The sequence below is a fragment of the Formica exsecta genome, unplaced genomic scaffold (assembly GCF_003651465.1).
Source record: "Formica exsecta isolate Colony F162 unplaced genomic scaffold, ASM365146v1 scaffold365, whole genome shotgun sequence".
NCBI classification, from domain to species: domain Eukaryota; kingdom Metazoa; phylum Arthropoda; class Insecta; order Hymenoptera; family Formicidae; genus Formica; species Formica exsecta.
In genome coordinates, this window is record NW_021850897.1 from 3,774 (window position 1) to 16,273 (window position 12,500).

The 12,500-nt window shown below is 31.0% G+C and overlaps 1 protein-coding gene across 1 annotated transcript in view; it reads left to right on the forward strand.

Annotated features, from left to right (window-relative positions):
- The first annotated feature begins 927 nt into the window (after positions 1–927).
- The window catches only part of LOC115239150 (receptor-type tyrosine-protein phosphatase F-like), a 13,334-nt gene continuing 1,761 nt past the window's right edge, over positions 928–12,500 (forward strand). Inside the window, exons 1-28 of the mRNA XM_029813510.1 lie at positions 928–1,458; positions 1,649–1,804; positions 1,912–2,189; positions 2,393–2,585; positions 2,686–3,030; positions 3,160–3,312; positions 3,444–3,599; positions 3,689–3,844; positions 4,816–4,937; positions 5,114–5,297; positions 5,654–5,721; positions 5,819–6,014; positions 6,184–6,299; positions 6,650–6,845; positions 7,258–7,569; positions 7,651–7,910; positions 8,031–8,106; positions 8,655–9,202; positions 9,451–9,707; positions 9,880–10,174; positions 10,410–10,497; positions 10,578–10,654; positions 10,817–10,951; positions 11,148–11,288; positions 11,353–11,550; positions 11,688–11,884; positions 11,975–12,081; positions 12,304–12,500. The exon at positions 12,304–12,500 is cut by the window's right edge and continues 18 nt beyond it. Coding sequence (XP_029669370.1) covers positions 1,227–1,458; positions 1,649–1,804; positions 1,912–2,189; positions 2,393–2,585; positions 2,686–3,030; positions 3,160–3,312; positions 3,444–3,599; positions 3,689–3,844; positions 4,816–4,937; positions 5,114–5,297; positions 5,654–5,721; positions 5,819–6,014; positions 6,184–6,299; positions 6,650–6,845; positions 7,258–7,569; positions 7,651–7,910; positions 8,031–8,106; positions 8,655–9,202; positions 9,451–9,707; positions 9,880–10,174; positions 10,410–10,497; positions 10,578–10,654; positions 10,817–10,951; positions 11,148–11,288; positions 11,353–11,550; positions 11,688–11,884; positions 11,975–12,081; positions 12,304–12,500 — 5,439 coding nt within the window. The 5' untranslated portion in view covers positions 928–1,226. The remainder of the gene's footprint in view (positions 1,459–1,648; positions 1,805–1,911; positions 2,190–2,392; positions 2,586–2,685; positions 3,031–3,159; positions 3,313–3,443; positions 3,600–3,688; positions 3,845–4,815; positions 4,938–5,113; positions 5,298–5,653; positions 5,722–5,818; positions 6,015–6,183; positions 6,300–6,649; positions 6,846–7,257; positions 7,570–7,650; positions 7,911–8,030; positions 8,107–8,654; positions 9,203–9,450; positions 9,708–9,879; positions 10,175–10,409; positions 10,498–10,577; positions 10,655–10,816; positions 10,952–11,147; positions 11,289–11,352; positions 11,551–11,687; positions 11,885–11,974; positions 12,082–12,303) is intronic.

Sequence of the window (12,500 nt, forward strand, 5' to 3'; positions counted from 1 at the left end):
ATTTTAGATATATATATTAGGTAGTCCGTTAATTTGGCAATTTTCCAAATTCTTATGGGACCCCCTCTAACTTTTCATTCCTTCCTCTAACTTTTTAATATATATATAAATTTAGTTAAAGTTTAGATTTATAAAAGGATTAAATATATTCGTCCAATGTTTTATTGTACGACACTTTTCGATTATTTAAATATAATTCGGATTGAGAACACGCAAAAAATTAAACAATCGAATCGAAGAATCAAGAAATTAGTATAACGAAAGGCTTCGTGATAAATCTCTTTTAATAAAAATATATAATCTGTAATTTAAAGTATTCGTCTATATTTTAATATTCCGCGTATATATATTATATAGTACATAAAAATATGTTGACAACCGTCTATAGCCGAAAAAAACACTTTTCGGTGCATTTGAAATTGGTTATTAACTGGTTTATTTCAAAACCTGTGGAGCAAACTACAATCATTTTGATCTCATTTGAAAGATAATTTAATACCGAACAAAAAGTTTCCGGTAACCATGGGTCGAAAAATGCTTCCTTAAACAATTAGCGCCCAAAAACGTCTGAAATCACGGTTATTTTATACATTTTTACAAATATCAGGGAAAGTATGCGTTTTTTAACAACAAAAAAGAATTGTATGGAAATAAACTATACCATTTGTGCATTATTATGCATATTTCGTTATTATATGTGTATATTCTTGTCTATTATTATCAAATATTTTCTATCTTATAATATTTTTTGTTATAATTTATTCAGTAATTTAGTATAGAAAATGATATAGAGACATTCTGTAAAATCGTCACTTCCTGATTCGTCAGCCGTATTTATTAGATACGGATTCTGTTATCGCGGATTCACTAGAAGGAAGTAGAGTTCCTTTCGTACCAGTTACCGCCTGAAACCACTGTTGTCCAGTGGTTTGAACCAGTGGAGTGTAAAGCTCAAATTGTTTTAACAAAAATTAATTTTATTATTATTTTGTTGTTTATTTAAATCCGATTGCTAAAATGCATTTGCATCTTTCAAATAAATGATCGTAATTCGTTTTTACGCATTTCGCTCCAATGTATGTTCAATACGCAGAATAATTCGCTTCACTCAATAATTTAGTTGAAGGCCTTTAAAATGGCGATATGAAAAAAGATGATCATAGTATCATAATATTTTTCTGTCACAGTGTCTTCTCTAATGATCGTTAAATGTTCGAATAATACGTATGTGTTTGTTGACAATGAGAAAAAAGATAATGGAAGCGTTAATGTTCTTTCTCTTCGCGAGTCAGATGCTATATATTTCCGAAACAGTGACCGTATTACGCGGATCGCCAAAAATCTATTCATCATCCATCAGAAAATTAATATGCATCTCAGAGGACGACGGCGGCGCTCTAGTGTGGAACGACAATTTAAACTGGCGATATTACACGAACAATAGACATAACAATAACCGTAAGTTATTAAAATAAAAATATGGATCTTTTACAACTTTATGTAAATGCTAGAAAAGATTGTATTCATCATTTGAACATATATTTTGGAATTCTTATTGTATTTTGTCTATTAACCAATTATTTACAAACATTTAGCTTTATCCTAATATTTGCGACAATGCATTAAGTACGTAAGTGCACTATTTCAGGATTTTTTAATTTAAATGGAGGTGTTCCAAATTGCGAAATAAATTGCAAAATGAATGCAGACGAAGATTGCTTAAAATCGTGGGTACAACAGGATTGGAGTCTCACGAATTCTCTCAAAACACCCATGGGTCCGGTATTTGATCAGCGATGGGAAGGTAAAAGTGCAAAATAGTTTGACAAATAATTTTGATATCTGTAAAATGCATTACAATGTTTAATAGTTTTAAAATCGCCTTAAGAAACACGCATTTAAAATTTTCAGAATTTCAAGAATATGCAAACAATCTTGAAGATAGATATGATTACGTAAATCTCGAAAATATTACAGCAATGCTTTCCATTTCTATTCGTGGATCTAATAACGCGCATATATTGCTTTGTAATGGTACGAATTATAACAGAGACCTTTGCTATTGGATTATAATAGGTGGTTGGGACAATACTTTGTCCGTCATACGAAAATGCGCGACGGGAGTGCCTGTAGCCGGAAAATTTCCCGAACTAAATTCAGACTGCAGCAAAGCACAAGTATCTTTCAAGGTAAAATATAACACCATAACTTTGTCGCTTAAAGCTATTTTCTCTTATTTAGATAATTGAAAAACTTGCTTGTAAAATATATAAACCGAAAAAGGAATTAAATTTATGACTATTGTGTGTCATCATTTATGATACCGTTTTAAGAATTTAAATTTGCATAAATTTGCAAAACTTCACCTAAAACTAATTGATGATCAATACAGCATATGCCGTTGTCTGCAATTGAGTGGCGATCGTTTGTCATTACGTGGAACTCTGTAACTCGGAATATATCCGTTTATGATACTGATAACGTTATTATGACGTACGAGGACGTGGGAAAGCCTGAATTTTCCAGCATCGATTATCACATGTTCATTAAAAGCAATAGAGAAATTCTGTTTCGTTTTCATATATGTAGGTGCAAAGTTTCAAGATATTTTAATCAATCATATGTATAATTATTTCAAATAAAGTAATCGAAAAAAGAAACTTTATCCGCGAATATGTATTTCAGACAACTTTCTGCACACAACTCTCGACAGTGCGGTTTTAACGAGTCCCATCGTCCAAGTCGGTAATGAAACAATATGTGTACAAATGTTAATCGGCCTATGTGCAGAATGCGATGCACATGTAGTGTTACGTGATTCCACAAATTACAAAGTGTTAGAAACGGTGATTGCAATGGGCTCATCGAAAGCGGCTCATGGCTTGCCTATGTGGCAATCCGTTCAAATCAAGAAAAATCTTTCAACGACAAGTTATACTAATGTGATAATCCAAGTGATTCCTAAACTCAACACGCCTAGTTTTAATCCATTATGGGCGATAGCAAATGTTCGTCGATGTCCCACAAATAGTACGAATCCTTATAAAATTTATTAAAAATTTATTAAATATTTGATTTATATGTTTGTCGAACGATTGTGAAAATCTTTAAAGAAATTGATTATTTCCAATATATAATTCGCTTAACTATCACGTTTAGATTCATTAAGATGGAGTTATATGGTTAATAATCAAGATTGGGAGAACTATGATAAAGGGTATTTTTGGCCGAATGCGACATGTCAAAAATTGTTTTACAATAATCATATCGTCGTGAATTCTATATCAGATGCCAAGCCAGACGTGAAACTGGGTAATTATTTAGAACTATTACTTATGTTTTGTGACTGGAATTAATAATATCACATTTTTGTTTATTAATTCTTTAGAGAGAGGATGGCATATTTGAAACGAATATTTTGAAAAAGAAAAAGTTCCTTTCAGATCGTGTAGATTGTCCTCAAGGAAAGACTGGTCCGCAATGTTTGATCTCTTGCAAAATTGATCTAGATAGCTACGTTGACTGCAAGGAAACTGCAATTTGTTATAAAGATGGTTGCACGTGTCTTCCGGGATATTCGGAAAGCACTTGTTCTAAATGTAAATGTAACTTATTATATTATCGAAGTTATTTATCTTTTCGTCTTGCGTAATGCTCTTGTGCATATTTAATAAATCGATGTTTTTAGCTTGTGAATCGTATACATATGGTTATGGTTGCAAGAAAAAATGTGGCGCATGCCGCGACAAAACTTCAATTAATGTACGATCTCCATGTAACAAAATAACTGGATTGTGTTATAATGGATGCCAAAATTTTTACATACCACCTTTATGCCAACTAAGTAACTATCTTTTATGTTTGATACATAACTACTATGCTATTTGTTTAATATTAATTAAACTAATGTCATTGTTTGAATGCAAAAAAAACGTAATATAATGATTTTGGTAAAACTGCATAAAAAGTAACACACTTCCGATTTTATCGCCATTTAAATATGTTATAAGGGAGGTTTTCCGCATAATTCTCCGCAAGAAATAAGTGGGGGACAACATCGGTTTGAGAGATATAACAAATTAAAGTTTCACAGTTTTAATGCTTTTTCTCAGGTATTATAAAGTAATATTAGAAAAAGTTTTTGTGTACTTTGTATTTTTTTATTGTAGAGCAGACGCGAGGAAAATGTGTTTGTTTTCATTTACGGGATAGGTACATGGTCATGGATATTTATCAATAATGTGTTTCACCTATTTCTCGTAATTTGTTAACAGCTTTCGACATGCAACTACATGAATTTATGAGTCTTGTTTAAAAAAAATTATTTAATGCTTTTTCTCAGGTATTATAAAGTAATATTAGAAAAAGTTTTTGTGTACTTTGTATTTATTGTAGAGCAGACGAGGAAAATGTGTTTGTTTTCATTTACGGGATAGGTACATGGTCATGGATATTTATCAATAATGTGTTTCACCTATTTCTCGTAATTTGTTAACAGCTTTCGACATGCAACTACATGAATTTATGAGTCTTGTTTAAAAAAAATTATTTATTGAATGCATAGGCGGGAGAGGGGCAGAGTCCTACGCATAAATGTCATAAACAGTTTTTTTCAATGAAAAAATAACAAATTATACAGCATACACATATTTTAATGTCAAATTTCAATTTGTTATATCTTCTAAATCAATACCGGCCCCCAATTATTTTTTGTGAAGAATTACTCAGAAAAACCTCCCCTCCAATATATTTAAGTAGCGATAAAATCGGAGGTGTGTTTTAACTTTTATGCAATTTTACCATAATTTTTTTCAGAAATAGATAATCTGGACCAACCTGTGATTAACTTTGCAAACAGTACGAATATTCAGGCCATTATTACTTTTAAATGGAAAAAAGAGTACGAAGAAATACCAATTTCTTATTATTGCCTTATAGTAAATATCATTTAATATTATCCGAGATTCTTCAAAATATTGAATCTTGCTCCGTGATCTATCCTTAATTAAATAAAATGTATAATATTATTGACAAAAATATGTGAAAAATAATACTTCTTAACATTCAAAAAGAAAGAAGAAAAGAAAGTAACTCTATAATATATTTTTCACAGGGACAAATAGAATCTAATCATGTGATTTACCTATCGTGGATGAAGGTATTTCCGAATATGACACAATTGATAGGAAATTTTGAAAACTTAGCACCCGGTACTACTTATGAGATTAATTGCTGTTTAAATGTTACGGGATCTCAAATATACAGTCCTTGGCAAAATGCTGAGACGGATTGCAATCGTAAGTGCGACTTGATGTTTATTTAGACTGTATAAAATTCAATGTTTTTTTATTATATATAAAATATTTTATTATATACATATAATATATTTTAAATTTATTAACATCGAGATTTTTATTACTTTGTATTTTTATGCCAAACTTAAATTAGATACTTTAAGTTAGAAGAAATTTTATATAGACTGATATGGTTGCAAATGTAAAAAGTTACACTACACACACATAAGCTAAATTAATTTGTCTTACGCTTTTGTCTTTCATTACTTTTGAATAAAAATATTATTCTAATTTTTTATAAATTATTATCTATGTTTTTTTGTATATTTTCTATAATACTTCTTTTTACATTGATTTAGCGGTTGAAGGCTTTGATGTGAAGCCCGGCGAAACCAGCTTGAGAATCGACTGGTATAATAATAATGATGTACGTAAATATTTTACTATTTAAAAAGTTTTTGAGCGTAAATACTATACAATATTTAGAAAAAAAAAAACATAATGTGTTTATTCCTCTATATCAGCAATTATATCGATGTCCAGCAAATTGGTATCGCTTGATAGTTCGAAATATAGATACTGATGAGCAAGTCATTAATGAACAAGTTACGTACTTTCCCCGTAACTTATCACGGTTGACATCATACACTTCTTTCAATGTATCTATATTTCATAAAAATGTCAAGCTATTTTCCCAGCAGATTCGTACACTTGAGAGCGGTGAGTTTGATTTAATTTTAATTTTGATTTGATTAATTTTAAAGATATCTACAGTTGGAAATTTGTATATTTATATGGATATACTTTTATGTATTTGCGTGCTATGCAGAATAATATTTTATAAATTAATAGCATTATTTATAAATAATTTTTATAAAAATATTGACAGTTCCATCTAGAGTGTTAGATTTGCGAGCGATGATTTCATCTAATACACTTACTGTGATTTGGAGACCTCCCGATCAACCTAATGGAAAAATAGTGCGATATGAAGTAATCTTAAAGGTAAAAATGCAGTTTATGTACCCATACACCATACATATATAAGCTTATATATCAGAAATTTATATAAGTAGAAAAGCGATTATTAACCGAAATAATTTTTAAATTTACACTTCAAAATAAAGTTTTATGTTTTTATATTAAATTATTATTTTTATAATAAAGTTTTATGTTTTTTAAAATCTTATAAAATCAGTATTAAAATCATCAAAGTAATATATATGTTTAATTTTAACTTGAACTGTAATATTAATTTTTTATCTTAATGTTAATTTTTTAACTCTTTTCGATATTTTATTATTTTATTTTTATTATTATTCAAGTATTATTGAAATGCATTCTATTGTTCACAGATTAAAGAATATTACGGCTGTAAAGACTTAAAGTTATCTACGCCAGATAATCACATAATTACTAAATCCACAAATGATACAACAATTACAATTCCGGATTTAAGTCCGTACGTGTCTTATAGCGTACAGGTCATAGCTCATAATTCACGATATAATAGCATGGATACAGAGATAAACTTTGATACAAATATTTCTGGTATATATAAACATTATTATTTATCATAGTTATCTTTGAAGTTAAAGATAAAATAGCATGAGTTAATCTAATTTATTATTTATTAATTTTTTTCCCAAAATATTTCTCTTTATAATAAGAATGGTAAATTTCCTGCTTATATTTCTCCACAAGCGATAATAGCATAATAATCATAAGTTCTTTCTTTTATATAAAGAATATAATTAGTAATTAATTATTAGATCAAAACTCTCCAAATAGTTTATCCTCATTGCATCGCGTGCATTTTTGTATTTAATTATTAAACAAATATTATAGAATAGAAAGTATGTTTCTAGGATTAGTAAGAATTAATTACAATATTACGTTAAATGAACGGTACGTGCACACACAAGTTGATGACAATAAATAATGACTGTCAACAACTTTACAGAGATACCAACAGAAGTATTTAGTCAGCTAAAAGTGCAAGGCTGGAAACTATCGTGGCATCCGCCTGAAGATTGCACGACGATTTCGGGACCAATTAAAGCTAAGATAAAAATACGCGGAATCAGCAACGCTGTTAAAGATAGGATTATTATAACTAAAAATACTGTGTCTTATTCTCTCGATTTAGGTAAAATCGAACCAAAATTACACGGTGTTGAACGATACATGGCAACAGTTTACGTAATAAGAGATTACACGAGCCTAGAAAATGTCTTCGCTTATCAAGAATATGAATTTGAAACTCCACCAACGGGTAAAATTTCATATTACAATTCATTTGTACTTTAGATCAAATTGATTTCTATAAGATTATACAACATGATCGAAATAACAGCTCCGCCTAATGTAATCAATCTGGAGGTCGTTGAAACTGACACTCGTCAAGTACCTGCAATGATACATTTAAGATGGCAGAGTCCACGTCCACCCCTCAACGGAAAACTGCATTATTATACAATTCAATCATGCACAATAAATCGGAGAAAACAGAAAAATTGTCTCTCTATTAAAGTTCAATTGAATGAGTTTTGTGACTTGTGGGATAATTACATATGCCAAACTATTCAAGAACCATCTAGAAGTGCAGAAATTCAAGTAGGAAATTTTTTGCATAATATTTCTAGAAAATATAATTAATTTATATAAACAAAAGGAAATTTAAAGAAACGGATATGTAAAAAAATTTATAGAATATGAAATATATATTTTTTATAGGTTCTGGCGTACAATATGAATGTTACTGAACCAAGTCCTTCGGTTTTCGTAACTGATCAAATGCTTAGTAATACAAGTAAGATTCCTCCTCAACAATCAATCTTGGAATCTTGGCGCATTATGAATTCTCTTGTGTTTTAAAACTAATTAATTTATATAATTTAAAAATAACTTTTATGCATTATTATATTTTATGAATTATTCTTGTTGTAACTAACATATTTTTACAAATAACGACTAATAATAAGGGTCGTTCAGAAAGCGTTAACAAATAATCAATTTCTTTTTTATTGTTTAAATTGCATTACGTAACGAATGACTGTTTAGAGATTCTCCTTAATTTTCTTAAAATAAATTGTAGCTTAAGGGTTCTTCCTAGTTTGACGCTCTGAAAATAAAGGCGATTTTTGGGAATTTTTTTAAAGAAAAGTATAAAACATATTAATTTTAAACTTTGCACGTTTATTAAATAATATTTCAAATATATCCTAAATTTTTTTTCAAACAAAAATATTTGTTTGTTCCCCAAAAAAATTCCCAAAAACCGCCTTATTTTCAGAATGTCAAACTAGGAGACCCCTTAAGCTTACATATAACAAAGATTTCTATCAAATTATCTTTCAGCGCCAGATCCACCTGGAAATTACACTTTTACAATTAATGACAATAGTATAATTAAGTTGAAATGGTATCATCCTTGGAAGACAGGTGGTCATCTGCAATCTTTTCATATTTGGATACAAGAAATTTCTTCCAACCTGAAAAAACAGAGGCTCGTTTCACGATCGCTACGTAACGATGTATACGAATATCCGGTGGCACATTACATGCGTAACTATAGCGAGCGATTATATTTGTTTCCATCAACGCAGTACCGAATTTGCATTAAAGCTGTGACAGTTGCGAACGTGGCCAGCGAACCTGAGTGCGTAAAAATACAAACGCCTTCAACCATAGGTTTCGATGGCGACCTAAAGGTCATGGTCAATACATTTTATTCTACGATCTCGTTAAATATACCACCTGTCCTGAACGATACAGACGACAGTAAGATGCATATCATCGTAAAAGGCCCTAATGTCTGTAAGCAACATTCAGAAGTACCTGAGAATTTGCGTTCTCAAGCAAACGTAAAAATGTATGATATCGCTTGGCAAGCTGCTGAGGTTTCGGTATGTATATACGTTCATAATATTCGTAAAGTTTATATTAAAAAATGTAAGTAAAAAAGCAATACGCGTAATAATAATTAAATATTAATCGAATGAGTACAATTATTAAAAAAAAAAAATGTTTAATATTTAACTACCGATAATAGATTAACGCACATACTAATACATTATAATTATAATATTAATATTATATTATTTCTTGTTTTTCTGAGATCAAAGATTTTTAATGTTGCTTTTAATCGTGACAGACTAGTGATCTCGCTGGTAAGTTATTTATTGTCGGCGACGATCAGATTTACGGTGGTGCTAAAAACTGTCCATTGAAATCTCAAGAATCATACGAAATAGTGATTATTGTAACGGAACGGAGTTCATCCAACAAGCCGATCATGCTTGCAAAATCGATCAGTATCGGTGAGATTCCACCAAAGCATCACGAAGCGTGGATCATACCAATTATATTATTTCTTGTCGTGGCAGGCGCGGCTTTTTATTTGTATCGAAGGTAATATATGTTATCTTACATTTTAATAGTAGTGCTGCTGGCTACCATATATTTATTCACATATATCAAAGTATAAATTTCAAATATATAGCTGACGCCACAAATCAAATTACGATTTGTAAGTGCGGATTCTTTTCACGTCTGCTATATTCCCATTATGCAATTTTGTCAGGAAGAAACAGAAATCGACTAAACAGTCCATGCAAGACGAGATGGTTTTGTCGCAGAATATCGAGAACTATGAACACGAGACCAAGTCTGTGATATCAAATTCGAAGCAGGAGCTCTCAACTCCTTCCGACAGGCAATCCTTATCACGAGCAACCACTCCAGAAGTGCCTCCACTCGCCGTCGAAAAGAAGAACGAGGAGACAGTGAAAGAAATAACATCGTTGACAAAGGTGAAAGATTTCGAGGATTACGTTAGAGAGGCGATACAGTCGGGATTGCTGGACAAACAATACGAGGTAAGTATCCAATTTGATTTTTAATTCTTAAACAAACATTGAATTGCTTGGAATTTTTTCGACAACGTGACACTCGGACGTTAAGTTTATATTATATGGCACAAGATATTTATAATGCAAAAAATTTTATGGAGGAAAAATTGTTTCTCCGCGTAATTATATTGGCTGCAATTCGTAATTATCATTTATTTATATAACAATATGATAATATATAATTTTGGTATTTTCTTTCAAGACATTTCCAAGGGGACAAACTCGGCCGTGGGATTACGGAAAATTGCTGCAGAATAAATCTAAAAATCGATATGGAAATCTTATAGCATGTAAGTAAAAAATTGATTATAGCCTCTCGCATCCATTATTCTTGCATGATAACGAGGTAACATTATGCTGGTTTTTACAGATGACGAAACGCGCGTGATATTAAAGAAACTTCCGGATGACGCTTACTCTGATTATATCAATGCTAATTATATCACTGTAAGTCATAATCAAAGTAATAAATATTTTAACTTTGAAACATAAATTTTGAAACAGAAATTATATATTTGTGTATATATATTTTTAATTTTTATAGAAAATATCAAGAAAAAAATTGAAAATTTTAATTATGATTATTCTTTCCTCTCTTTGTAAAAATAGGGCTATAAGAAAGAAAAACGTTATATAGCGACACAAGGACCCAAACCCAATACAGTTATTGATTTCTGGCGCATGATTTGGCAAGAAAATGTTCTCATTATTTGCATGTTGGCAAACGTAATCGAAAATGGAAAAGTAAGCTTTTTTTTGCTTATCCTATAGATTTTTAGTTTTATATAATTCGAATACAACATAAAAAATTTTTAAATCAAGTTTACAAGACATACGAATATACCGTAAAGACTGACCAAAAATTGAAAAAAAACAAGTTTATATTTATTTTTACCTAGCCTTTTCAGTTAAGCAATTCATTTATTTATGAATTTTGCAGACAAAATGCGAGCAATATTGGCCGGACATTGGTAAGAAAAAGAAATACGGAGACGTTATCGTGTTAAACGCAAAGCACAACGTCTTCGCTGATTATTGCTTCAGAACTTTTCAAGTCACCTGGGGGGAAGAGACTCGAAAGGTACGCTCTCCTATTTTTAATCAATATCGCGATGACTTTTGCTAAATACCTATATCAACAACAGATAGAACATTTGCATTATACGGCCTGGCCGGATCACGGTGTGCCCTTGTACACACACTCTGTAGTCACGTATTTAAAAAAACTATTGGCGACACCACCTGGAAATGGACCCGTGGTGGTCCATTGCAGCGCCGGTGTTGGGAGAACCGGAACCATCATTCTGTGCGACATTTGTCTCCATCGAGCAGCGGCCGAAGGGGTAAAGATAATATATATAAAGATAAATAGATAAGATAAATTCGATAGTTGTTTGTATCGATAAATCGGAGTTCAGTGTTTTTTTAAGCCCGCGAACAATACAAAAGATTATAATTTGATGAAAACGAAATTATCCAGCTGGTCGACGTATTTGCTGAAACGGCATCCATCAGGAGCGAGAGAGCTAATATGGTAGATAATAAACAGCAGTATCTGTTAGCGCATTTGGCATTGGTAGAATGTTTGCTTTCCATTCCGACCACGTTACCGTGTAACGATCTGTTATCGACACGAATCAAGGAGTTAAAGAAACAACTATCGATTCAACAGCAAAGGTACATCTTTTAAGAATTGGACCTCGATATTAGGCTTATTGGTTGATTTTAAAAATGTGTTATAAAAATTTGAAATTCGATAATTCTCAGACTACAGAATATTGCGTGGCAGGACGAGGCTCTGCGACAATTTACATCTCCACCGTCCTTATCAGAGCGTAACCGTGCCAAGAACAGATTTTCAGAACTGATTTCAGGTTTGTTTGCATATATCCAGGAGAGTACGTGAAAAATTATTTTTACGAATCTTTTCTGAAATTTTTTTAAATAAACAAATTCACAGATCGAAATATTTCGTGGAAACATAAGAAATATGAAATTTCGTCTAATTATAAGCTAAAAAAATTAACATTATTTATAACTAATTATAAATCTTTAAATCGTCAACGTTAGATGCAAAGAAGAGATTTATTTTGCAGATAAAGTCAGCAGAATATATTTGAAAAGATACCCGGCATCGGACGAGGACAGTGATTATTTATCTGCTGTTTACGTAGATGGAATAAGACATCAGAATCAGTATCTAGCCACACAGCTTCCCATGCCATCGACAGTTAATGATTTCTGGCGAATGATCGCGGAGTTTAAAGTGGAACTCATTCTCATGCTACAACCA